We start from the raw sequence: 27,456 nt of genomic DNA, 5'->3' as shown, positions 1-27,456 counted from the left end.
TAGGATAGTTAGCTCTTCTTGTTGCATTGATCCTTTTACCAATATGTAATGCCCTTCTTTGTCACTTTTGATCTTTGTTGGTTTGAAGTCTATTTTATCAGAGACTAGGATTGCAATCCCTGCTTTTTTTTCTCTCTCTCTCTCCATTTGCTTGGTAAATCTTCCTCCATATCTTTATTTTGAGTCTATGTGTGTCTGCATGTGAGATGGGTATCCTGAAGACAGCACACCAATGGGTCTTGGCTTTTTATCCAGTTTGCCAGTCTTTGTCTTTTGACTGGGGCATTTAGACCATTTACATTTAATGTTAATATTGTTATGTGTGAATTCGATCCTGCCATTTTGTTAGTGGCTGGTTGTTTTACCCATTAGTTGACACAGTTTCTTTATTGCATCATTAGTCTTTACTATTTGGTAAGTTTTTGCAGTGGCTGATACTGGTTGTTCCTTTCCATGTTTAATGCTTCCTTCATGATCTCTTATAAGGCAGGTCTGGTGGCAATGAAATCTCTCAGCATTTGCTTGTCCATAAAGGATTTTATTTCTCCTTCACTTATGAAGCTTAGTTTGGCTGGATATGAAATTCTGGGTTGAAAGTTGTTTTCTTTATGGATGTTGAATATTGGCCCCCACCCTCTTCTGGCTTGTAGGGTTTCTGTCAAGAGATTTGCTATGAGTCTGTTGGACTTCCCTTTGTGGGTGACCCAACCTTTCTCTCTGACTGCGTTTAGCATTTTTTTCTTTATTCAACCCTGGTGAATCTGACAACTATGTGCCTTGTGTTGCTCTTCTTGAGGAATATCTTTGTGGTGTTCTTTGTATTTCCTGATTGGAATGTTGGCCTGCCTTGCTAGGTTGGGGACGTTCTCCTGAATAATATCCTGAAGAGTGTTTTCCAGGTTGGATTCATTCTCCCCATCACATTCAGGTACACCGATGAAGCGTAGATTAGGTCTTTTCGCATAATCCCTTTCTTGGAGGCTTTATTTCTTTTCACTCTTTTTTCTCTAATCTTGCCTTCTTGTTTTATTTCATTGAGTTGATCTTCAATCTCTAATATAGTTTCTTCTGCTTGATCAATTGAGCTATTTAAACTTGTGTATGCTTCGCAAAATTCTCCTGCTGTGTTCTTCAGCTACATCAAGTCATTTATCTTCTTCTCTAAGCTGGTTATTCTAGTTAGCATTTCATCTAACCTTTTTTCAAGGTTTTTAGTTTCTTTGCATTGGATTAGAACATGTTCCTTTAGCTCAGAGAAGTTTGTTATTACCCATCTTCTGAAGCCTACTTCTGTCAGTTCTCAAACTATTTCTCCATCCTGTTTTGTTCCCTTGCTGGTGAGAAGTTTTGATCCCTTGGAGGAGGAGAGGCATTGTGGTCTTTTTGATTTCATCCTTTTTGTGCTGGTTTCTTCCTATCTTTGTGGGTTTCTCTACCTTTGATCTTTGAAGTTGGTGATTTTGGATGGGGCCTCTGAGTGGACATTTTTTGTCAATGTTGATGTGATTTCTTTTGTTTTTTTTTCAGTTTTCCTTCTAACAGGCCCCTCTGCTGTAGGACTGCTGGAGGTCCACTCCAGCCCTTGCTTGCCTGGAAATCACCCACAGGGGGTATAAAGCAGTGAAGGTTACTGCCTGATCTTTCCTCTGGTAACTTCATCCCAAATAGTTGCCTGCCAGGTGTCAGCTTTAGCTCTTATTTATGAGGCATTTTTTTGGTTATTCAGGGGTCAGGGAACCACTTGAGGAGGCAGTCTGTCCCTTGTCTGCCTGCAGAGGCACTGCTGGGCTGCCTCGGACTCAGCCCCGCTGCTGTGTAGGCTTCCTCTGGCCTTTCTAATCTCACACAGGTGAGATTAGACCTGCCTTTGCAATGGTCGATGCCCTTCCTCCCACCAAACTCGATTGTCTGAGTGGAGCTTGGACTGATGTGCTGGCTGCGAAACTCTCAAGCAAGAGTACTTCAGTTTGCTGGTCTTTTTGAGGATGGGACCTGCCAAGCCATATCACCTCTCTCCCTGTTTTCATCTCTCCCTCTTCCTGGTAGAATCATCCCACAGGCACTCTCAGAGCTGGGCAAAATTTCCACCCAGATCTGTGCTGAGAACTTGCAGCACCAGGCCAGCTGGAGCTGTTGCTCTGATCTGTGTTGGTAACTCATGGTGCCTTTCAGCCTGGCGGCATTCTCCTGGACTGTGGGTTGCAGTGGCCGTGGGATATGCGCAGTATCCGAACTGGAGTTCTGAGGGGGTAAAGTCCCCTATCCTCTGTCCATTTGCACTTCCCTGGTGGGGGAGCGCCCTTCCCTGCCTCGGTTTGCCCTCCTTGGGCTACACCCACTGTCCAGGCAGTCCCATTGAAATGAACCTGGTACCTCAGTTGGAAATGCGGATATTATTTACTTTCTGTGTCTCTCTCGCTGCGAACTGCGCTCTGGAGCTGTTCCTATTCGGCCATCTTGGCGGAAGTCTATCTACTTCCCACCTTTAAGTGAAAACTTGCAATATTTGGTTTTATTTCTATATGAATTTGCTTAAGATAATGGCCTCCAGCATAATTTATCAGCTGCAAAGGACATGATTTCATTCTTTTTTATGTCTGCACAGTATTCCATGGTATATATGTACCATATTTTCTTTATTCAGTCAGCTGTTAAAACACACCTGGATTGAATCCATGTCTTTGTTACATGAATAGTGCTGTAATAAGCCTATAAATGCAGCTGTCTTTTTGGTAAACTGATTTATTTTCCTTTGGCTATATACCCAATAAGGGGATTACTGGATCAAATGGTAATTCTATTTTTAGTTCTTTGAGAAATTTCCAAACCGCTTTTCACAGGACCTGAGCTATTTGGCACTCTCTCAGTGTGTAAGTGTTCCCTCTCTCCACAAACTCGTTAGCATCTGTTACTTTTTGACTTTTTAATAATAGTCATTCTGACTGTTGTGAGGTGGTGTCTTTTGTGGTTTTGATTTGCATCTCTCTGATGGTTACTGATGTTGAGCATTCTTTCATATGTTTCTTGACCACTTATATCTTCTTTTGAGAAGTGTCTGTTCATGTCCTTTGTCTAATTTTTAATGGAGTGATTTTTTTTTCTTGTTAGTTTAAGTTTCTTACAGATTCTGGATATTAGTCCTTTGTTGGATGCATATTTTGCCAATATTTTGTCCCATTTTGTAGGTTGTCTGTTCATTCTGTTGATAGTTTCTTTTGCTGTGCAGTAGCTCTTTGGTTTAACTGGGCCTCAATTTTCAATTTTTGGTTTTGTTACATTTACTTTTGAAGACTTAAGCGTAAGTTATTTGCCTAGGACAATGTCTAGAAGGGTATTTCCTAGGTTTTCTTCTAGGAAGAAAGATTTTCTTTTAGTTTGAGGTCTTACATTTAAGTCTTTAATTCACCTTGAAATTTATTTATTTATTTTGTCTTGAGATGTAAGAGTCCAGTTTCATTCTTCTGCATATTGTTAGCTAGTTTTCCTGGCTCATATATTGCATAGGGTATCTTTCCCCATTATTTATTTTGTCAATTTTGTTAAAGAACAATTGGTTGTAGATGTGTAGCTTTATTTCAGGGATCTCTATTGTGTTTCATTGGTCTGTATAAACCACATCTTGAACAGGGCTCTGTTTATTCATTTTTTATTCTTTCTTTTTTTTTTCTGTAAGATTATTGACTCAAAGTCTTATAACTGGTGCAACTTACTGCTATTAATTATCTTTTTTTTCTTTTTTGAAATGGAGTCTTCTTCTGTCACTGGGCTGGAGTGTAGTGTGAAATCTTCATTCACTGCAACCACCACCTCCTGGGTTCAAGCGATTCTTCTGCCTCAGCCTCCTGAGTAGCTGGGACTATAGGCACATGCCATGAGACCCAGCTTTTTTTTTTTTTTTTGTATTTTTCAGTAGAGATGAGATTTCACCATGTTGTACAGGATGGTCTCGATTTCTTGACCTCATGATCCACCACCCCACCCCACCCCCACCGCCTCAGCCTCCCAAAGTGAGCCACCATGCCCGGCCTATTAATTATCTTAAATTGCTGCCTGAGGAATATTATATTGTTCTATACAACTTGTCTCAATTAGTTTTGTTCATTAACCATTCAAATAGAAAACCAGGGAAGAATATGAGATTTGTTTTTTAAGACCAGCTACTTTATTTTAGTTCAGGTAAAATTTAAATTTCTGGAGTAAAAATTACAGTCAGGATTAGTTTTTGGATGAAACTGAACATTTTAATCCTCAAATCTTCAAGTCCTCCTTGCAAAAGGCATATAAATCTTGCTTATGTTATCCCCTGCCTCTTAAGCAAGGGAGGCTTAAAGATATTTCATCATCGTTATGGATGGAGTAAACCACAACGTATCAAATTCTTAAGTGCTACAAATCACAACAGGTAACCAAGTGCTAGTAATACATGTATTTATATGTTTGTTTGTTTGTGTGTGTGTGCGTGTTTGTGTGTATGACATTGATTTTCACCTTGGGTTGGTCATATAAAAATACCCAAAATACTTCTCAAATGCAATATTAATACTGTGAGAGTCTGATATACTGTGTATGTTCGAACAGGTAAGGAATAGAGCAGAACAGGTGACAGAAGATAGTCTCCAGGGTATCTGGATCTCTGCATTTTGAAAAAGATCTTTGGGTGCTTTTGATAGTTTCAGTCTCCCATGCCCCCTACCTCTTTTTTAAGAACACGGAAAAATATTGCCTAAAATATTTTCATGTATGTCAAGTCAACATGCATTTACCTCAACTGTATTTAAGTTAACAGTCCTAATTCTTATTTACTGAGCATGTATGCCAGGAACTTTGAAAGTTGTGTTGATTTTATTATAAATAATTAAAATTATTTGGTGCTCTATTATGCTTTAGAACATAATAGTTTAGACAAGTAGTGTTTTATTTTACTGAATGAAGTTAAGAAGCTGAAAAACAGTAATGTCGAACATCTCAAGGATATCGGCCATGTCACATTTCCTCGGTTAATCTAATTTGTTGTTTGCAGCAACACCATGAGGTGTTTTCCTTCTGAGAAAACAGGGCTGGCTGGACAGGACACAGCCCCATGGGTAAATGGCTTGGCAGGGCAACAGTATCTTTGTACAAACCCCTCTGCAGAGATTGTGCATTGAGCAACCTGTCCAGAGCCTATGATCTTTACTACTGCACTTTGCAATTGTTTGCAAATAAGTTAGAATTAGAGTCTTTGCTGTACATTTGCGATTTAATTAAATAGCTGCTGTTTACTGAGCACCTGTTCTTTCCATTGTTTGAGAATTTCCATGTGTGTTTGTGTGTGTATATACGCCATATATGTGTGTAATTTATACAAGTCTGCTATTAATGTTTTTGATACAAGTAAATATTTAATCTTATAAAATAAATGTCAAATTAACATTTTATTTGGTAACATTTTATTTGATACATTTTATTTAACACTTTTAAATTTTAGTTTATCGATGGTCGACTGGCAAAACTAAACACAGGAAGGGGTTTCTCTGATGTATTTGAAGAAGAGATCACTTCAGGTGGCTTTTGTGGAGGTAAAGACTAGTTATAATTATATGATTATCCATTTTCTAAATAACAATTATCTCAGTTTTTGCACTTGTGTCTGATAAAATCTATTTCATAAACTATTATTTTCTCCTAAATATGTAATATCTTAAATGCATTTTATCATCTTATAAAAGTTATGATACTAGCTTATTTTGCCTGATATCTGTTACTCAAGGCATTAAGTTGGCCTCATGAATTGGTAGCTGTTGGCCTGAATAATCTCTTAATATTACTGGAAATTAGTAATACAGAAATCCAGTCAACTCATATCTTCCTGCCTTTCCTTCTGAATAGTAGTGTTCTCTGCTAGAAAACTACTAATGATGGTTATTACTGAGTATGAATTAAAGAACTGAAGTTATGATTGATAACACAATCCAAAAAGAAAGATCTGAACACCAAAATTATTTCTACATATTTAAGTAACTGTATTACTGTGCAGATGTCTTTACCTTTTTTACTTTATACATCACCACAGGAGGAAAGTTTCCAATTTAACATTCCATAAATATAATTAATCCTTCTAATGTAAATGTTCAAATAATGTTATAATTATCTAGGCAATTCATAATTTACAAACTGATATTTTTGCACAGTTGTCATACATAGTCTTGACTTGCAGAGCATTTTGCTTGAGTACTGGAAGTGTCCTGTTCATTCATTGAGTATTTGCTGAGTGCTTGCAATGTACTAGGCACTGCTCTAAATACTAGGTGTACTAAATAAACAAAAATCCCTGTATTCTATATCTTAGTGTGTTAATTTTTGACCTGGTATAATAAGCAATTTTATAAACTTCTTTGTATATTTATTTGAGAAAAACATTTTCAGTCTTGTGTAAATAGTTGCTGGAATTGAGAAATGAAACATGAAAAGACAACAAGTAACAGATATTCATCTATACATTTCACAGAATTTAACTTTATTCTTAAGATTCATGTTTTCCATTAAAATATAGAAACCATTGAGATAATTGGTTCATTAAAGGAGGTACAAATGAACTCAGTAGCTGTGGACCCTTATCTGATGTATTTCATTTCATTGAAAGCGTTTAGCTTGGGGAAAAGTTAGTTTGCTTGACTCAGCAAATAAGCTGAATGTGGAATCATTCAGCTCCTTGCTTCCCTCAGTTCATGGGTAAAAATTTAGCTTCAATGGAACTTTTGTGTTAAAATAACACTTTTTTACTTCTCAGCTCAGACAAGCAAAAATATTGTCAGCTCATGGACAAGTTGCTTGAGGCATCTATTCAGTATTTACATAACTGCTGTCTCATTATCTTTATGACCCGTGGGGCTAGTAGCTTTTATAGAATTGAAGATGACATTTTGTGACAATAAGGGGCTAGAACCATGATCCTTTTGTACAGTTAAATTCTGTAGTCTTAACCATTGCTCCAGGTACCTCTGTAAGAGAGTAGAGATAGGTGGCTTTTCTGGTGGTAAGGCTCACTAAAATTTTTCATGAAAAGCCTTACTGTTTAAAAAAGTAGAGGAACATATGATTACCAATTAGTATCTAACTTAGAAACTTCTGCATTTTTAATACAAGTTAATGCCCACTACTTTGTGTTTTTTTATTAAAATGAAAAGGTTTTGAACTCTTATTTTAATTTGAGAGAGCCAATACTTATCTAAAAGGAAAGCCTAATTTGACAAATACTAATTCCAGTGAGTACAGCAAGAAAGTTCCTTAGAAATTTGTGCCTATCAAGCATATTTTTAAATTATTCTATTTTATGTTCTTTTAGAGATACATAGACTTCTTTTGTAGATGAAAATAAAGCAAAGTATATTAGGATTTGAAATAAAAAGATGACTAGTATAATAAAAATTAGTAGTGTTCTAACTATTAATTAGAAAATATCCATCTATCTAGGGTGGGTGGGTGTGTGTGTGTGTGTGTGTGTGTGTGTTTCCAAAATGGTTCTTAGAGGTCAGTTCCAAACATTTGTCTTTCACGCTACCCTTGTGAGAAAGAAAAACATATCAATGTCATGAAATTAACCTGTTCTTCAAAGAAGTAAACTGATCTAACTTTGTTTTTCTCATAATAATAGTAATACAATTGCTAATATTTATTGAACACTAATATGTGACAAACTCTCCCAAGAGCTCTGCAAATATTATCTCATTTAATCCTCACAACACCCTAGGAGATTCTTTTATTACCTCATTTTTATTGAGTACTCAGCTCAATAATTCACCCAAGGTCATACAGCAAGTAGTGGCCAGTCTTACTTCCACATGTGTGGAATTCAAAGTGGCTTCGAAGACCTTGCTTTAATAATAATATATTGCTTTTTAATAATAGATTTTCTTAATGCAAAAATATTCAGTAAACAGGAGTAGTAGTTAACCCCTTTCTACTCTGATTGAATCAAAGCAAAATTCTTATCTCTTTTGAATTTTTTATAGATTTTTTACACATAAAGTCCTAGAAAGACCACTGTGGTAGAAATTAACATTAAAACTAAGAAACAATTATATTCCTTTAAGCAAAAATAATTAGGAAATTTCAGAGAAACATCTATTTATCCTCTTTCTATATCACTGCAGTAGTAGTTTATATGTTATTTTTGTTGTCAGTGCCTATGGTTATGATAAAATGAATATGAGTATTATGGAGCTTTATAATTATTGTGGCTCTGATTAAGAATATATTGTGTAGAACAAACAGATAAGAAACACCTAGATTCACATTTGACTCTAGAACTATAGGGTTAAATAATCTGTGAATGCATGCATTTTTTTCAAAAACTGTGTCTGTCCTGTGAGCCCTTATCAGGACAATGAAGGAAATCCATGTCACACCTTAGTCCTTCATGAGACCCTTGCAAAACCTTCGACCTTAACTTAAAAGGAAAATTTTAACTTAACTTAAAAAGAATGTGCGAAGGGAAGAATAGCTATGGAGTTTAAAAGGTAATAAAAGAGGACAGGAGTAGAACAAAGGATGCATTTAAGTAAACACAATATTGGTCTGTGAAAAAGCAGCTAAGGAATATTGAGTAGTTAAGAACATAGTCTTTCTTTAAATAATTGTTTTCATTTAAGATGAAATTAGTTTTTAAATTTACATCAACATAACTTTTGAAAGGAGAAATATTTTCAGATTGATTTTATGCGGAGTGTGTGGTTACTCTCCATCACTAGCATGTGTTTCTTCCTTAGTTTACGCACATAATCTGATGAGTCTTTTATTTGTTCTTGTATTTATTTTTCCATTCTTAATTAGTTTTACTGACTAAGGTATCAAAGGAATTTGAAGGAGTAGTAGGTAATATCAATTTTAGTGTTGTTTTCCTGGTCTTGCTGAACAATTTAAACCAATTTACATTTTGAGATACATAAGTACAAATTACTGGAATTTAAGCAAGTACATTTGAAGAGAAAGTCTTGGTATAAGTGAGAAATAGATATTTTGTCCTTTATTGTGAGAAAATCAGTTGTTTCATTAATAAAAATAATGTTAAGATTCTGTTCAGTAATGCTTGTTATTACCATAATCCAGTTATTTTGAAAGAAGGATTCTGAGGGATATCTTTAGTATTCAAATTAGTTTTTAGAAGAACAACAGCTTTTTTCTAACATTACTAAAGAATAATGTGCCTTTCTTATAAATTTTGTGAAAATAAGAACCTTAAATCATAAAAGCACTAAAATTTAAAGGCACAATTAGCCCTTAAAACTTTTAAAATAGGAATCTACCTAAATTGTACCATGTTTCCCTGTCATCTAAGCCAGGGACTTCTGGTTTGCCCTATACTATGAAATTGTAGATTATTGCTGGCAGTTTTCTCTATTACCCTTCCTTTTCGGGGTATTAGCTTTGAGCAGCCCCTTTCCCTTTCAAATATAATTGCTTTGGGTGTGATACAGCAGAAACCTCTGCATAACTTACGTTTTAATCATATTTTATTTAGCAGTCTTAGAGGCAGTTTTTCAGAGTTGATAGAATAGTGAACCAGGAATTGAAATCCTAGATTCTTACTCTTTTTCAGTTGCTAGCCTTGAGAACATGAATGAATAATATGTCATCTTAGAACCTCAGTTTTCTATTTTACCAAATTATTTATAGTAATAACAATCACTTATGATATTTCTTCAATATGCTATGTACCATACTAAACATTGTTTAATCATTATGTTTCATCCTTACAAGAATCCTGAAGGGCAGTAACTATTATGCTTATTTGATGAATGAAGAAACTGAGGCTCAGCCAAGTTAAGGACCTCATCCCAAATAATATCCTTTACAAGGAAAGAGTAGTTCTGAATACCATAGGTCCATTGGACTCAAAAGCTCACTTGTTTCTTATTGAACTGATCCACTACTTGTTTGCCTATTTTACAGTAGAAAACTGTGGTTCAAATGATGTAGATAAAAACATTCAATGACTTCTACAGGGCTGAAAATTTGCTTTCTTATTCCTCAGAGATCTAAATAAGACCCTAACCTTCCTACAATGGTTTGAAACTTTTATGATAGCCAGTTTCTTTGTGGTTCAGAGGTTTAAATAAATTGTTTTTTGGATTAACAAGTGTTACAGAGTGCTAAACTGGTGTTTCTTCTTCTGCTTTCTTACATTCATTTGGGAAAATAATTAAAGTAGAACACTTTACAGAATACTATGAATAATAATCAAATCTTAAATAGGTGATTTCCACTCAACCATTTTTAATAGAGAAGTATTTTAATACAGAAATAAACATATATGAACAATCTGGATGAAGAGAGATCTGCGGTTTATTCTGTTGTTTGAAAACATCTCCTTAAGAAATAAATTGGTAGAATAACTTGGAATGTTTTATTATTTTGCAAGGGAAATATTTACTTTTAAAAGTTTGTTCAAGCCAAATACCACCTGAAACTTATACCTTTTAAACAGTGCAGTTTACTTTTACTAATGTTATTTTAGGTAGTTACATTTTGCTTTCGTTATTTCACTAGATGAGAAAAAATTTTTTGCCTCCATATTTCATCCTCCGGAAAAGGTGCATTGCAGTGTTCTGAGCAGTCAGAGATATTTTTCAGAATAAAAATTGTTTATGGACATTTCTTTTAAATTAGGGTAAGATTTTAAATATAGAAGTGAATCCAGAGCTTGACAGTTCTTCCCTGATGTTGGTTAGGGTGCAAAGATAACAGTAGAAAGATATTTTGGGGTTGAGATCATTTTGTCTCTATTTAGTAAGAGAAAGGTGATACATCTTTTAAAATCCACAGCCATAGACTAGAGGAGAACACTATGTTTTAGGAATTCTTTGTACTGGATAGTGTCTGAGTAGCCATTGGGACTTTTTTTTTTTTTTTTTAAAAAAAAGATGAGGTCTTGCCCTGTCTCCCACGCTGGAGTGCAGTGGCATAATCATAGTGTACTGCAACTTTGAACTTCTTGGCTCGACCAGTGTCCCAGCCACAGCCTTTCAAGTAGCTGGCACTATAGGTGGGAGCCACCATACCAGGTCTGGGATTTTGTTTTTTATTGTGACTTTTTACCCCTGTGAATTAGGGAGTATTTAAGCTTTTAAACAAGAAGGTAGTTGAAATCTAACAGAAATCACTTGATGGGAAAGATTAGCTAAGTTGTATCTGTATTTCTTTTTTTACCTTCTGATAGCATCTTATTGACTAAATTATCAGTTTGGAAACAGATATGTTGATTGCCAGATTTTATTAGAACTACTTTGGTTAGCGCATGAGCTGTTAAATCATGACAATCTATAGCCTAAAAGCTGCATTTGCTTCACATATCCTTGCATAATATTTTTCTAACTTACAGATTTACAACTAGAGAATATTTTCAAAACTAAAACTCCAAGTTTACATTAAAATAAAGTTAGCTACTAATCTCTGTTAATATTTAGCAGTTGTAGAAGAATGTTTTTTGTTGCCAAGGTTGTTTGCACTTCTAAGTTTTCTTCTAGTTTTTTAAAAGTACCAGTATAATATTTCTGTATGTACAAGAAATATTATTTGAAAATAAACCTAATTGTGTAAAGGATGCAAAGTTTACAAAACAACAGACATAAAACATGGAAAAATCAGTTTAAAAAGCATAAGAATTTTGGATTTCAGAAGAGAGGCTGGTTATATTTTCTCCTCTGCGGCTAATACTAAAGTGGAAGAAATTGAATACCATTAGCTTCATATATGGATGAAAAAAGTGATCATTATTCCTGAAATTGCTAATTATTCCTAAGAATTAGAACAATTTATTAGTTCTTATGATGCCGTTTATTATTGCTTCTTTTACAACATTGCATATAATGTTTGCCTACTAAAAATTGTGCAAATACTAGTCCTTGATAAATTTTGGTTTACAGATTTATTTTTGATGAACATTCCTGGCATCTCATTTTTATATATTCCAGGAAACCCGAGGTCATATCAACAATGGGTGCATACAGTCAAGGTAATCATAAGCTTTCACATGTTATTCTTTCACTCTAATATAAATGAAGAAATGTTCAGCAAAAGTATGCTGTTTATACTTACGCTGTTTATTTGAAATATTTGAAGTGTTTGTATATTTTGTTACATTTTAAATATTCTTATTTTTTGTTTATAGTTTGTTGAAACTCATTACTATAATTTTTAAATGAAAAGTCTTGGTCCAAAGATAAATGCTTGTTTTGAAAAGCAAGACTTTACTGTCATCTTTTATTATTTTCCAGAAGAAGAAATTAGATGGGTTAGTAGGATTTGATGGCAATGTTATAATTTCTGGTAATATAGTTTTGCTAATATGATTTTTAAATATGAAACTTTCTCCCATAGATTGAGACTTTATTTGCCCACTATTAAAACAGCTGATAAACTAGTATTTCTTTCTAAACTTTTAAATATATTCAGATTGCTCATGTTTACGTAAACTTCAAATGATTTTTTAAATGATGTATAATATCAACTAAAGAACAAAGTGGAAAGTGTACATTTTGTTTGAAATTATTATAGTACATAGAAACTTGAAAACACTCAACATGAAATAATTTGCATAGGACTTTAAGTTGTCTGTAAAGCTTTTTTTATGCCACTTATTATAATGCTTTGTTTTCAGGACATTTTGGCCAAAAGTTTTTGGAAATACATTTCTGTATTTCTTTTGCAGAAAGGAGGTGCACTGTTCAACACAGCAATGACCAAAGCAACCCCTGCTGTACGGACAGCATATAAATTTGTAAGTTTTTTTGACATTAAAAAATTATATTCATAAAATTATATACCATTTTCCTAGATGATAGACATGTAAATTCTGAATATTTTCTATTTTTCTTTTAAATAAACCTAAAAAAAATAGAATTAATATTAACTAAAACAAATTCAGTTGTTAAAATTATAACATTGCATACAGAAGGTAGTTTCCTTTATATAATCTAAAAAAGGTTCTTATTTTATTTCAAAGCTATCAGCAAATTTGTGCAGCAAATTGAAACAGTTCATGATAGAGTACCATTTTGTAAAATGTCATTATTTCATTTAACAACATTTTAAATTCTTGTTGTCTACTTGTGGCTCAAGTAGGAAAAAAAAAAGAAAGAAAAATATAGCAAGATCTTTTCCCTCAAAGATGCATTGACTCTCTGTTAACATTCTTCAGTGAGTATCTAAGGCAAGGTTTTTCAACCCATGGCCTGCGTCAACCTCCTGAGTACATGGGATTACAGGCACCTGCCACCATGTCCAGCTAATTTTTGCATTTTTAGAAGAGATGGGATTTCACCATGTTGGTCAGGTTGGTCTCAAACTCCTGACCTCAAGTGATCTGCCTGCCTTGGCCTCTAAAGGTGTTGGGATTATAGGCGTGAGCCACTGCACCTGGCCCCAACACAAATTCTTAAACTTCTTAAAACATTATGAGATTTTTCCTGCATTATTATTATTATTTCTTCTTCTTCTTCTTCTTCTTCCTTCCTCCTCCTCTTCCTCCTCTTCCTCTTCCTCTTCTTCTTGTTCTTCTTATTCCTCCTCCTCCTCCTCCCCCCCTCCTCCCCCCTTCCCCCTCCCCCTCCCCCTACATCTCCTCCTCCTCCTCCTCCTCCTCTTCTCCTTCTCCTTCTCCTTCTTCTCCTCCTCCTCCTCCTCCTTCTTCTTCTTCTTCCTCTTCCTCTTCTTCTTCTTCTTCCTTTTCTTCTTCCTTTTCTCCTTTTTTCTTTAGCTCATCAGCTTTTGTTAGTGTTAGTGTATTATATTTGTGGCCCAAGACAATTCTCCTTCCTCCGACGTGGCCCAAGAAAGCCAAAAGATTGAACACCCCTGCACTAAGGCTTATAGAAAATAATGATGGGAATATTAGCAAGAATAATAAAGTTAACAGTATATGTTAAAGTAAAAAATAACTCTTTAATATGACAATTAAGACCCTTCAAAACCCACCCTTCATGTCTAGTTCCTTTTCACCCTACTCCTCAGGACCTTCCATATCTCTGAAGATAATTATTTACTCCTCATTTCATAAATATAAGATATTCTCCTCTGCCCTTCAATTCTTGCTCAAGCCATTCCTATTAATGGAATGTCAATTTCTTGGCCTTTATCCACCTAGTAAACACCAGTTCATTTTATAGGACTTAGTTCAGGCATTATTTCCCTGAAAAAATTCTTCTCAACCCTACACAAAAAAAGTTTATATACATATTTTTGTATCTGTAGGACTTCTGTTTCAACACTTGTTTTGTCTGTGTGTGTTTCTCTCTTAGTACTAGCCTAGTAACATCTCAAGAGAAGCTAGTAGGTTGTGATCAGTAAATTTTTAAAAATTCAATAGGTCGTGTATTTTATATTTCTAAAAATATTTAAGGCAATAGTTTTGATTTTGTAAGAATTTGTCTTCAAAAGCTTTTCTCAGTAAATTAATTGATGTGACTGAATTAATAATAAAATAGTGTATTTTAATAAAAGTTTAGAACTTCCATTGTTTCTTGGCTTAAAATTGTGATATAAATGTGGCTACCTTTTCTGTTTAAAAATTCCATTCAAATATTAAATTTTATAGTAGGAAAGCTAATCTATAGAGTTTAAAAAATACAGTTCCCAAATTATAATTATTTGAAACCTAACCACAAAGCCACAGTAAGACAAGGTAAACCTCAGCCTCTGCCTTTTGTTTGGTTGTTCTGTGGCTTTGCTAGGAAACCTCATTGGTGGTTTGATTTAAGTGCAGTTTTTGAAGAGGTTTTTTTCACAAATGAAATAGCACACAACTACCATTTGAAAAACAAAGTAATGTTGATCCTTGTTTCTCACATTCATTTAAGATTCTAAAAATGGTTTCACAGTCAACAGCCCTTCATTTTCTCCTAGAGCAGGCAGTTCAGGGTTTTTTCAGGCTTAGGGAGGTTGTATTGTTTTGTCAAATATGTGCCTTGTCTTAATTTCACTCGTATTTTTCACAAAAGCACAGCAATGAAGCAAACGTGTTCAAACCTTTATTCATTATTTAAAAATTTATCCTTTTAATCAGTGGAGTATTTTATTTTAACCCTTCTCTGCAAGGAAGTAAAATGTTTTCAAATTAGAAATTCTACTCTTTGAGCCATGTGTGGTGGCTCACACCTGTAATCCCAGCACTTTGGGAGGCTGAGGCAGGAGGATGACTTGAGGTCAGGAGTTCAAGACCATCCTGGCCAATATGGTTCAACTCTATCTCTACTGAAAATACAAAAATTAGCCAGATGTGGTGGCATGCACCTGTGGTCCCAGCTACTTGGAAAACTGAGGCTGGAGAATTGCTGGAGCCTGGGAGGTGGAAGTTGCAGTGAGCCAAGGTCACGCCACTGCACCCCACCCTGGGTGACAAAGCAAGACTGTGTCTCAAAAAAAAAAAAAAGAATTCTACTCTGGAGGATTATTCCCTAAAGTAATTTCAAGTGAATAAGGTCTTTAGAATATCCCTAATCACTTTTATTATTTATCTTGTGATCATATCATCTTTGAATCAAGAGGTTTGGGGCAGGTAAGTGAGTCATTTTGTGAGCTTTGTAGTTGTATCTAAAACTGATCTTTCCAGACTGCTCATTTTCTGAAATCTACACTCTGAAATTCCTTCTTTGACAACAAATTGCTATGAATAAAGCTCCCACTTTCTGTTGTGTGGTATGACATAATTTATTCACCTTGGTTTTCTGTAGACAGTAAATTTTTCAAAACTGGAAATCATGTTTTTATCTCATTCATTCAACAAATTATTTGAGTGCCTATCATGGACTAGTCCTTATACTCATTGGAGTTAGAGCACAGCATGAACGTACAGTAAGTGATACTGTCCCTACTTTTATTTTTGTGTTCCTGTCACTTTGCTCTGCACTTTGAACATACCACAGAAATACTGTATATGTGTTTGTCAAAGCAAATAATGATTCTGTCCTGTTCTTATGAACATTTTTGTACTTATTTTTATGGTCAAAAATTTTCCCTATGCTTTTCATACATATGTTTTTCTATGCTGTAGGAGCCATAAAGAAAACTAGAGTTGCCATACATACTTTTATAAATTTAAAAATAACAGCAAAGTGGAATTCATATTTTATTTGGCTAAAAGGCTCTCAACTCATCTTTCTTGTTAGGTCTGCATTTTAAATTATTAGCAAAAGCCATTTGCTTGGAGCATTTCTGTGAAGAGTACTTGCATATTGTTAAGCTTCAAATTGGTAAATTGAAAAGGATAGAGAGAACCTATATCCCATCTTCCATGTAATCTGAAGGAAGTCAAAGAAGGACATAGAGCAACAATTATTTAAATGAACCAGTGCACTACGGAATTATAGAATCATGGAAGACACTGACACTAGTAGCTTCAACTCTGTATACTAAAGAGCATCTGAAAAGATCAGTGTAATCAAATGGTTTAGAGGGTAGTTAAGTAAACTAGATTATAGTCTCCCTGAGTCACTTTCCTTATTTTGTAATGTTATCATAGTAGTACTAATCTTATGGAACTGTAGTAATAACTACATAGGATAATGCATACTAAGCACCCAGCACACAGTCATATATTTGGGAAACAAAATAAATATGAATTCCTTTTCTCTTCTTTTTCACCTTGGCCTCTGTGAGTAGGAATTTCTAATGGAACAAAGACTAAGGCTTTTATGAAAGCCCCCAGTTGTCTTTAGTTAAGTTATAGCCCTCAGGAGTCACAGCAGGATGTGAGAAACTCAAATCCTGGGGCCAGATTCCCTGTGAAACATGAAGATAGCTTTAAATTGTTAAATGATCTTTAATTTTTGCCAGAAAAACTATGTATGAAATACCATTCCATTAAGATGGCTCTGCTAATAAAATTCTGTCTGCCTATAGGAGCACCTAATAAAGCTTTGTAAAATTGCCGGCGTTTCTTGAAGTTCAAACATCTGCCCAAATAACTTGCTGCTGGGATGTGCTTTCTCTGTTCCTCCAGTTTGTTACAGTTTTAACATTAGTAATCTGGTTTATTCCCTTTGTGTTCTTGAGAGTTTAGGAAGCAAAATAGGCTAAATGTTAGCCTTTGTATGATACTTGTATACAAAGAAGAGACTAATGGTTTTAGTAACTGATTTAAGTGTAATAATATAGTAAGTGGTATGTGTATCCCTGAAAATAGAGTGTTAGATTATAATATGTTCTTTTTCTAAATCATATGAATAGTCAGTAATTGTCATTAAATGTGATCTTGTATACTTGTTCTTGAAAAGGTAATAGAACCATGCTGAGCTAGGCACATTTATTGTCATTTTCTAGGCAAAAAATCATGCAAAGCTGGGACTAAAGGAAGTGAAGAGTAAGCTAAAACACAAGGTACGTCACATTCACTTTTTTTCTGTTTTACCTAGATGCTTGTACTAGTTTGAAGTTTAGACTTTACAAATTAGAAATTTATGTTTTTAATGACTTTTGAAATATGCTTAGCCCTTTATTCAAGAATGTGTTTTTTATAACAAGCCCTCTGGCAACTATCTGCCCTTCTATATGCATCCACTGAATAATCTCTTTACTGTTAGCATATTTTATCACAGAACTATGGAAGTCTTCAAAGATGCTTTAACAAGATGTATGTTTTCATAAGGTTGATTGCCTTGATACCACAACTGAAGTTCTTGCTTTATGCTAAGAATATTTTTTAAAGATATCTTTGTGTAGAACTAATCGAGGAATACCATCATTTGTTTTGATAGTCTCATTCCAATAGTAGTTACTTTAAAATGAAGAATGTTCTTAATTTACAAAAGATTTTGTATGTGTTTAAGCTGTGAATATTGCAGATATGTAAATGCATATATGTATGTTGATTTTAATATATATCTTCACAGATTTCATTATCAGTTGTTATGTTTTGAATTTTTATCTTTGGAGAATACATACTATTAAAACTTTCAGTATAGTGTTAGCAAATTATCTTTATACAAATTTTATTCAAATTATTTAAAGTAATCAGAGATTTTTTTTCTTTTTTTTTTTTTTTTTTCCCTTTTTGTGGAGAACGGGGTCTCGCTATATTGCCCAGGCAGGTCTTGAACTCCTGGGCTCAAGCTATCCTCCCACCTCTGCCTCCCTAAGAGCTGGGATTACAGGCGTGAGCCACAGCGCCTGGCCAGAGATTTTTAAATTAATTTTTATTAAATTAAATTTATTACTTTATATTAATATAAATTATAATTAACTTTATTAAATTAAATTTGTTGATTTAGATTATAGATAAATGCATTTTCTTCCTATATAGATTCTTTATACTGAAAGCTGAAGTGTTATTTTGCTACTTGTATGTGTATCAGATACTTTGTTTATTAATATAATAACTTTAGTAATAAAAGGAGTATTTTACAGTAATTGCATGTATATTTTTTCATGTGTAGGAAAATGAAGAGGATTATGGGACCTGTTCTAGTTCTGTACAATATACACCAGTTTACAAATTACACAATGAAAAGGGAGGAAACTCAGAAAAACGCAAGCTTGCTCAGGTAAGTGAGATTATTTACCCTTCATTCCTGCACATTCTCAACTTACATAATTCCAATAAATTATTTAGGAAAAATTTGGACCCATTTATTTTTTTCTTATAAGAAAACCTGCAGTATTGGTCAAGGGGAGGAGTAGGTGGAATCTGGGAAGGCTACAAGGGGATTGAGAGTCAAATGTTTCAGAAATCAGTCTCTACATGTTTTGTTAGCCCATGCCCTCATAGATCGCAGAGTCCAGTGAGAGGAAAGACAATTAAATGTGTGATCCTCATAGAGTGCAGATAGCTTGATGATAAACTGGAAATCATAGGTTTCCTTTACTACTAAAATAAAATCAATCTTATACATGGGTATTTGGCCATTAAAATAGTGTATAGAAATTAAAATCTGAACTACTATAAGTCTATCTTTTTCTAAAGTTAGATATTTTATTTGCTATAGATATTTAAAGCTTCTTTTTATATGCTGATGCTACTTAAAATATTGTTTCAAGTGGCAGTGTTCAGAATCATAGCTATAAGTGTTTCTGCTTTTTTTTCATTAGTACATTTATGAAGGCTCTAACTCAACAGAATTGGTATACACCAAATCATATCTTAAGTGGCTTTAGAAAACTAGCTTCAAAAAAGAATTCTTGAGTGGACTATAGCTACAAAATTACATAGCTAGAAGTGGCTGCAAAGCTTCATTTATTACAGTTGCCGAGGTTTGCAGATGAGAAAGTTGATCGCTAGCAAGGTCACACCACTTGCCATAAGTCTCATAACTGGTCAGTGGCAGAAGGAGGCAAAAACCCATCTCTGATGCTCATTTAGCTTTCCTGGATAGCCAGGCCCCACAGAAATATACGTGGCCATAAAGTGCTTCTGTGGGTCTTTGTCTTTGGGTCCATTTTGCGCTGCTCTACCAGAATACCTGAGTTGGGGTAATTTGTAGAGAATAGACATTTATTTCTCACAGTTCTGGAGGCTGGGAGGTCTAAGATCAAGGCACTGCCACCTTATGAGGCCCTTCTTGCTGTGGCCTCCCAGGGTGGAAGGCAGAAAGGCAAGAGAGATGAGGGGACCAAACTCACCCGTTTATAACGGCACTTATCCCACCCAAGAGGGTGGAACCCTGATGGCCTAATCATCTCTTAAAGATCCCACTTCTTAATACCATTACAATGGCAATTAAACTTCAACATGAGATTGTGAGGGGACAAAATTTAAACCATAACACTCTTTAAGAATGGGAAAGGATAGTGAAGCTGTACTGAAACTCTAGACCTTTGTTAAAAAAAAAAAATCCCATTAATTCAATCATTCATCAACACTATATGCAGACACTTTTCCTGGTGCCATGTATATATAAAAGAAAAACACAAAAATTCTCTCTGACTTCATGGGACTATTTTTGTAACATATTGAATAAGCACTTTCCTTCTGATTTATTCATTTATTAAGCTGATATTTTTATATTAGAATTGCTTAATTACAACATACTGACAGTCAATGCTGATTGTCTTTTCTAAAATAAGCCCTTCAATAAAATAATTATTCCAGAAGTCAGAAACCTTTTCTTGTTACTGCTGTTAAGAACATTTATTAATGTGTGAACTAATGATAGATTTGCTATTGATTTTCTGTTTTTTTTCCCCGCCACTAATATGCTCAATTCTTGTCTATTTTCAAGCTTTAACATCTCAAATACTGTTGTAAAGTGTTTACTGGCTTAATATTGGAGCATTTAGGTTATCTTTACCATGGTGAATAGATTTTCTGTGAAAAAGAATATGAGATCTTTGTTACCTATGGGATACTTTAGGATTAAAAAAAATTTATATTGGAGAAACGCGTTTTCAAAACATCAATTTCAAGTTACAATCACTATTAGCTCCTCATATTTTATTTTTTAATTATAAGTTGACGGTTTATAATTATAAATTTATAGGGTCTAAAGCAACGTTTTAATTCATGAATATAATGTGAAATAATTACATAAAGGTAGTTAACATATCCATCACCTCAAATACTTAACATTTTTTGTGGCAAGAACATTCGAAATTTGCTCTCGGGACTTCTGCCAAGATGGCCGAATAGGAACAGCTCTGGAGTGCAATTCCCAGCGAGAGAGACTCAGAAGGCGAGCAATCTCTGCATTTCCAACTGAGGTACCAAGTTCATTTCAGTGGAACTGGTTGGACAGTGGGTGTAGCCCAAGGAGGGTGAACCGAGGCAGGGTAGGGCACTGCCCCACCCTGAAAGTGCAACTGACCAGAGGATTGGGGACTTTACCCCCTTGGCACTGTGGTTCAGATACTGTGCCTCTCCCATGGCTATTGCAACCCACAGTCCAGGAGAATGCCACCAGCCTGAAAAGCACCCCAAGTTTCCAACAAAATCTAAGCAACAGCTCCAGCCAGCCCAGTGCTGCAAGTTGTCAGCAAAAAAGTGGACAGAAGTATTGACTAGCCCACGAGCGCCTGCGGGAGGGATGTACCTACCCCCAAGAAAGAGGGAGAGCTGACAACAGAGAGACAGGTGATATGGCTTGGCAGGTCCTGCCCCCACAAAGATCAGCAAACTGAAGCCCTCTTGCTTGAGACTTGCACATCAGTTCAAGCCCAACCCAGGATGATTGAGTTCAGTGCGGGGAAGGGTATCTGCCATTGTGAAAGCAGATCTAATCTCACCTGTGTAAACAAAAGCCAGAAGAAGCCTACACAGCAGCTGGGCCGAGTCAGAGGCAGCCCAGCAATGCTTCTGCAGGCAGACAAGGGACAGACTGCCTTCTCATGTGACTCCCGGACCCCTGAGTAACAAAAAAAATGCCTCTTACAGCAGAGGGGTCTGTTAGAAGGTAAACCAAAAAAAAAAAAAAAAAGAAAAGAAAAGAAATAGCTTCAACATCAACAGAAAGGACGACCACTCAGACCCCGTCGGAAATCACCAACTTCGAAGATCAAAGGTAGATAAACACACGAAGATGGGAAGAAACCAGTGCAAAAAGGATGAAATCATCAATGACCAGAATGCCTCTCCTCCTCCAAGGGATCACAAATCCTCACCAGCAAGAGAACAAAACAGGAAGGGGAATGAGTTTGACAAATGGACAGAAGCAGGCTTCAGAAGGTGGTTAATTACAAACTTCTCTCAGCTAAAGAAACATGTTCTAACCCAATGCAAAGAAACTAAAACCTTGAAAAAAGGTTAGACGAAATGCTAACTAGAATAACCAGCTTAGAGAAGAACATAAACAACTTGATGAAACTGAAAAACAGCACGAGAACTTCAGGAAGCATATACAAGTTTCAGTAGCCAAATCGATCAAGTAGAAGAAAGGATATCAGAGATTGAAGATCAACTCAATGAAATAAAATGAGAAGGCAATATTAGAGAGAAAAAAAAGTGAAAAGAAATAAAGCCTCCAAGAAAGGGATTATGTGAAAAGACCTACTCTGTGCTTTATCAGTGTACCTGAAATTTGCTCTCATAGCAATTTCGAAATGTACAATACTCTATTATTAATTATATTCATCATGGTGTGCAGTAGAACTAGCAAAATAATTTTTAAGCCTTCCTTTAACAAGGCATAGCACTTTTATGATAATGTAATTATAAAATACATTACTGATTTCTGTTTTTGTTTTCTGTTAACTTCTAGAAATAATTTCTTTTTTTATTATGTACATCAAGTTGTATAACATGATGTTTTGATATACGTAATAAAATAATTACTGTATTCAAGCAAATTAACACATTTGTCATCTCACAGTTACCTGGTTTTTTTTCAAAGTAAGAACACCTAAAACCTATTCTCCTAGCAATTTTCTAGTATTAACATAGTATTATTAACTATAGTCCTTACACTGTAGATTCTGATAGAGAAAATTGTATTGGGTTACGGAAAACCTTACAGAATAATGGGTTGCATTCAGCGTATACTTAGACTGAATCTTGAGGGCTACTATGTATTATTATTAATTCAGTTATCTGCATTCATTAGTTAGCATTTTATGGTTTACAGTAGATATGACAGCAATGATAACTATAACAGGAATTAGGAGTAGGGCTTATTATGTTAAGAATTCTAACGTGATTTTCCTGCTTGCTGTACAGGAATTTGCTAAACCTACATTTAGAATTGTAATGCAAATGTTGATAGTATCTGAATAACAATCTTTACTTTTGACGTGATAAATATCTGAGTTTCAGGAAATGTGTATACCCAGTATATATGTTTCTTTTTATTTTTTATGTGTCCCGTTATATAAACAGGCAAATATATCTGAGTGTTGTATATATCTTAATAGCAAAAATTTTAGGAGTTCATATGCCCATTTTTCGCCTACTGATATCTATTATGATATAAATATTTTGCTTGCATTTTTTTGTATGATTGAAATTTGATTTTTTAGTTTTAGATTCACATAGGTATTTAACAAAGAGGTAAATTTTTGGCCCTCTGACAATTGTTTTCTGCTACATTTCACCCTTAATATTTTTTTCCCAAGGCTTTCAGAGTCCATGCTATCTTATATTACTAATATTGCTTTGAATGGATATTGAGTTGTTATGGCTTTGAAATGATAGGCACTTGGTGACCAACAGTTTATTTATGAAAGCAGAACAGAGTACGTTTACATTGAAATATTGTCAAATCCTTGATTTTAATTATTTAGTTTTAATAGTATTAGGAAACTCACAAATGGAATGCAACAATATCAAGCCATTTATTATAAGGATATGGGCATTCCTTAGGACATCTAATTGCAGGAATATGTCTAGGCCTCTAGTAGAATTAGAACTAGGAAATGGAAAAAGTAATCAGGGAAGAATATCAGCTCCTCTCCCTACCTTACTCCTCTCTCTCTCTTTCTGTCTTTCTCACTCTCTCTCCCTCCCTCCCTCCCCATCCCTGCTCCTCCCCCCCATCTCTCCCTCTCTCCTCTCTCTCCTTTTTCTTTTTCCTCTTCTTTTCTACATCTTCCTCCCTCTCTCCTCCCCTGTTCCTTCGTTTCTCTCCTTCTCTCCCACTCCCCGTTTAATGCTTGGCCTGTTCTTTCTGCCTATATGTTCATTGTCCTTTCTGTAGACTGGCTTTCTCTGCTTCTCTGTGCCCTTGGCACAGATCTTATAGCCCCTCAGTCGAAGAAGCTACTAGAAATGGATAATAATGCTAGAATCCAGTTTCTTAAGGAAAAATGCAATCAGCTCACTTGGACCAGGGATTAATCCTAGGCTCAATAAACTCCAGCCAGAGAGGCAAGGAGAGTACCATGTTACCAAGGACACAGGGAGGGCAGTAGGGGTGAGTGGGGTGAACAGGAAGAGTTCTCAGAGAAGTGGGTTTTAAGGGCTGTGACAATATCTCACAACGTGTATACTGTTTCTAATTGCCTCACAGTATTTTGCTTTTCAAGGTTTCATTTATTGGCAGTCAGTGTGGTCTAAACATATTAAATGAAAAATTCCAGAAATAAACAATTCATAAGCTTTAGATTGCATGCTGTTCTGAGTATTATTATTGTTTTTTTCATTATCAGTCATTGTTGTTAGTTTCTTACTGTGCCTCATTTATAAATGAAACCTTAGTTTGTTTAGGGTTCAGTACTAACTGCACTTTCAGGCACCCAGTGGGGGTCTTGGAACATATCCCCCATTGGTAAGGGGGAACGACTATAATGCTATTTGCCAAAAAGTCATATTTGTGAAATAACAAAAGAAGATTTGCATTTTTAAGTGCCTAGAGGCTGGATCTTTGTACCACAAATCTGGAGTTTGATAAGTTTGAGGTCAGCCTACCCTAATGGGTTGCTGTGGCCTTAATTCTCTCCTGAGAACTGAGCCACTTATATTAATAAAAAAGGCTACAGATGGAAATGAACTTAAGGTACTATATCTGCACATTGGGCAAGGAAATCAAAAGGTGTCAGCCACAGTCTGCCTCCTTTTCTTTGCAGTTTGTTATTGCAAAAGCTTTTTGGTTCCCTCTTTTGGAGACAATCCAGCCCCATTGATTTAACTGAAATATGATACAGTATGTTATGGAAGAGGCAGAAAGTTGATGCTAGAGCTATGGGCATACTGTCGTATGATGATTGCCAAATCCATGAATTCTCTAACCCCTAACTCTCCACATGTAATAATATTGGGATCTGAGCATATTAAGATTTTCAGCTAAATATATAAATATTTCTAAAAATATTTGGATGTGGTTAAAGGCAAAATCTAGTTATCAATAGGTACATCAGAGAAACTAATGTGTATTCATTTATATTCTACCTGTTTCCAAAAATACTTTCATATCTCACAAAGAACCGTAGAAAGATTGAACTGTAGTAAGATTAGGTAAGTTTTAAGGCAGAGGAAATGTTAAGTGTAGTAAGAAGCTGTTAAGGCCTATTCCCTTGCTTAACAGCCAAAATGAAGAGAAAAACTCAGCTGCATGATTCATAATCCACAAAGTTTTGGGTTTTAAAAAGTTTCTTGTGAATTACTCAATCATTCCAAAGAAACAAGGTAGGTGTTTTGGATCCACAAATCTTTTCAGTGTCACAAGAGCTCGCATTCTGGTGGAGGTACGTAGCAGAGGCAAAGATTTGTGTTTTGGAAGACAGCAATTTGGTTTTTTCCATTTGGTCTCTTCTGTGCAGTTTCTGTTATTTGAAATGCTCAGTCTCATTAATACCTCTCTCAAAGACAGCTTAGTTTAGTAGCTGTTGAACCTTATTTTAAAAAGTGAAAACAAGTACAAATGGAAATAAACTTAAAATACACTCTTTTCTTCCTAGTGTAAGGCTCATTGAACTAGAAGAGTAGCATCACTGTCATCTTAGAACTGGCTCAGGTATCCAGATTCTCCTAAAAGATTTGTTATGTGGTGAATTTAATTGCCTAAAAGCAAATTTCTGCAGGGATCTTTATGATTTTATAATCTGGATAATTTTTATGTTCTTACTATTATTTTCCAAACTACAATTTTTATAGAGTTGAAATAATAAAAACATTCACTAGGGCAGCGTCGGAAGACCTGGGGAAGATAGACAATTTAAGACAAGTGAGGCTGTCTGTGTATGTTTGTATTTACGTGATTCATTTGAAACTTCCAACAATCTAGTCAGGGCAAGTATTATTATCCCCATTTTTCAGATTTAGAAACAAAGAAACAGAGATTAATAAAGGTGCCCAAAGTTCTACAAGTAATAGATAGCAGAGTAGGAATTCAAAAGCAGACCGACCGATTCTAGAACTTAGATACCTAACCACTATTATCATGCCTTTGTGGAAGAGGGACAGTCGGAAATAAGGAAATGGAGTTTAGAGCCAGACAGATCTTAACTTTGAAAAAGATACTAAGGTTTAACATTGAGCAAAACAAAATATCCCTAAGCCTTAATTTCTACATTTGTAAAATAATAATAATACAAGTTATTTTCCTAGGATGCTGAAGGCATAATAGATAATGTATATACACTGCCACATTATAGCTACTTGATAATCAGTAGCTATTCAGTTATGCTTACTGTATCATATATCTTGAGCTCCAGGCCTTTGTAGCAATGGCACCATCTGACTTCTGTCTTGGTAGTTATTGTCCAGGGTCACTGAGAATCTCTAGTTACCAAAGTAGTTAAAATTATCCATCTTCATTCTAAGTAGGGATGACCATAGATCCCACTTTAAGACTTGAATAGAAATATAAAACTTATTATATCAAGAAATCTCTTAAAAGTTTATAAGACCTTGAATATGTCATTTTATTATGAGTAAAATTGAGTATAGTATTGACTCATCCCATTCCTAGTCCCTTTGATTATTCATTTCAGAAGTGCATCTCAATTGTCTAAAGAACTTTCCATTTCCAGTTTCCAGCTGGACTTGTCAGTGAGAGACTTTTTTTTCTTCTGCTTTTCAAAAGATAAAAATGGGATTATGATAATTTGAACTCCAATAATATATTTTAAAGTAAAACATTTTAAAGTTTTATAATCTGTGTGATGTAGAAAAGAACATAGTTCCAAGCCTGTGTTTTAAGCCTGTGTTTCATTATTTAGCTTATCTTTGGAAGACTTTGTGAATCTATAGTCCACCTCCAAAATAGTAATTTGTGTGCTGGTCTGCTAATTAGTCTGGTTATTTCCTGTTTTGTTGATGAGACTTAAATAAATGTCAAGGGTACAGTCATGAAGATCTCCCAATTAGGCTCTACATTTGTAAAACCCAACCCTTTTCCCTTTTGTGTAAAGATGACAGTTCCAACAGCAGCCCCAGCCTAACAGGACTCTAGGGAAAGGATCCTCCTCAGGTTTTATTGAAAACAGGGCCAGTGGGTCCATTGAGAATACTGCCACTGGTCATGGTGCAGAACTCTTAATCCTATGTACTTACCTTCTTTCATCAGTTTTATTTTAGAATAGAATACTGGAGAGTTAGTGAACAATATAAGATACCATAAGTCTGTAATCTGAAATTATGTTTAGAAGTATTTTATTGTAAACATTTATTAGCATTTTCTAAGAATAAGAAATTTCTTTATATAATATATAAAATTTATATATCTGAGATACTGCTCCATCTTAGCCATGTGTGGCTTAGTCTAGAAGTTACAATGTGTATGTTTCTGTGTGTCTTCATGAGACTCACAGACACCTCAGCTATACTAGTGAACAAGCATGAGAGCTTATCTGTATTACAAGTCAACATTAACAGATGGATGGCCTTAAGCAAGGCAAAATCACCACAACAAAACCTAGGGAAAGTGAGGGACTGAAGCTTTTTGTTATTAAGCCCTGTTAAAACCCTGGCGAGCCGACACACACACACACACACACACACACACACACCCACACACACACACCACTTTTAACTATTTCATGTCTAGGACAAATAGCAGTCTTTTTAGATTTTTAATCTCTCCAATTAATTATGTAAAAACAGCATGAGAAAAATGAGTGGAA

General features: G+C 35.0%; 1 protein-coding gene across 8 annotated transcripts in view; it reads left to right on the top strand.

The window, feature by feature from the left end:
• DENND1B (DENN domain containing 1B) overlaps window positions 1–27,456 on the top strand; it is a 272,297-nt gene that overhangs the window by 223,835 nt on the left and 21,006 nt on the right. For 5 of the 8 annotated variants that reach the window (XM_032288622.1, XM_032288619.1, XM_032288626.1 and 2 more), the window contains 5 exons: window positions 5,468–5,558; window positions 11,904–11,992; window positions 12,689–12,757; window positions 17,296–17,352; window positions 18,408–18,515. In XM_032288622.1, the coding sequence (XP_032144513.1) occupies window positions 5,468–5,558; window positions 11,904–11,992; window positions 12,689–12,757; window positions 17,296–17,352; window positions 18,408–18,515 (414 nt within the window). The remainder of the gene's footprint in view (window positions 1–5,467; window positions 5,559–11,903; window positions 11,993–12,688; window positions 12,758–17,295; window positions 17,353–18,407; window positions 18,516–27,456) is intronic. The other 3 variants (XM_032288625.1, XM_032288621.1, XM_032288623.1) reach the window with 1 other exon arrangement.

This window comes from Sapajus apella, unplaced genomic scaffold (assembly GCF_009761245.1).
Source record: "Sapajus apella isolate SASKATOON/1434 unplaced genomic scaffold, GSC_monkey_1.0 scaffold22, whole genome shotgun sequence".
NCBI classification, from domain to species: Eukaryota; Metazoa; Chordata; class Mammalia; order Primates; family Cebidae; genus Sapajus; species Sapajus apella.
Note: the sequence above shows the minus strand (reverse complement) of the source record. Positions and strands in the feature narration are given on the sequence as shown.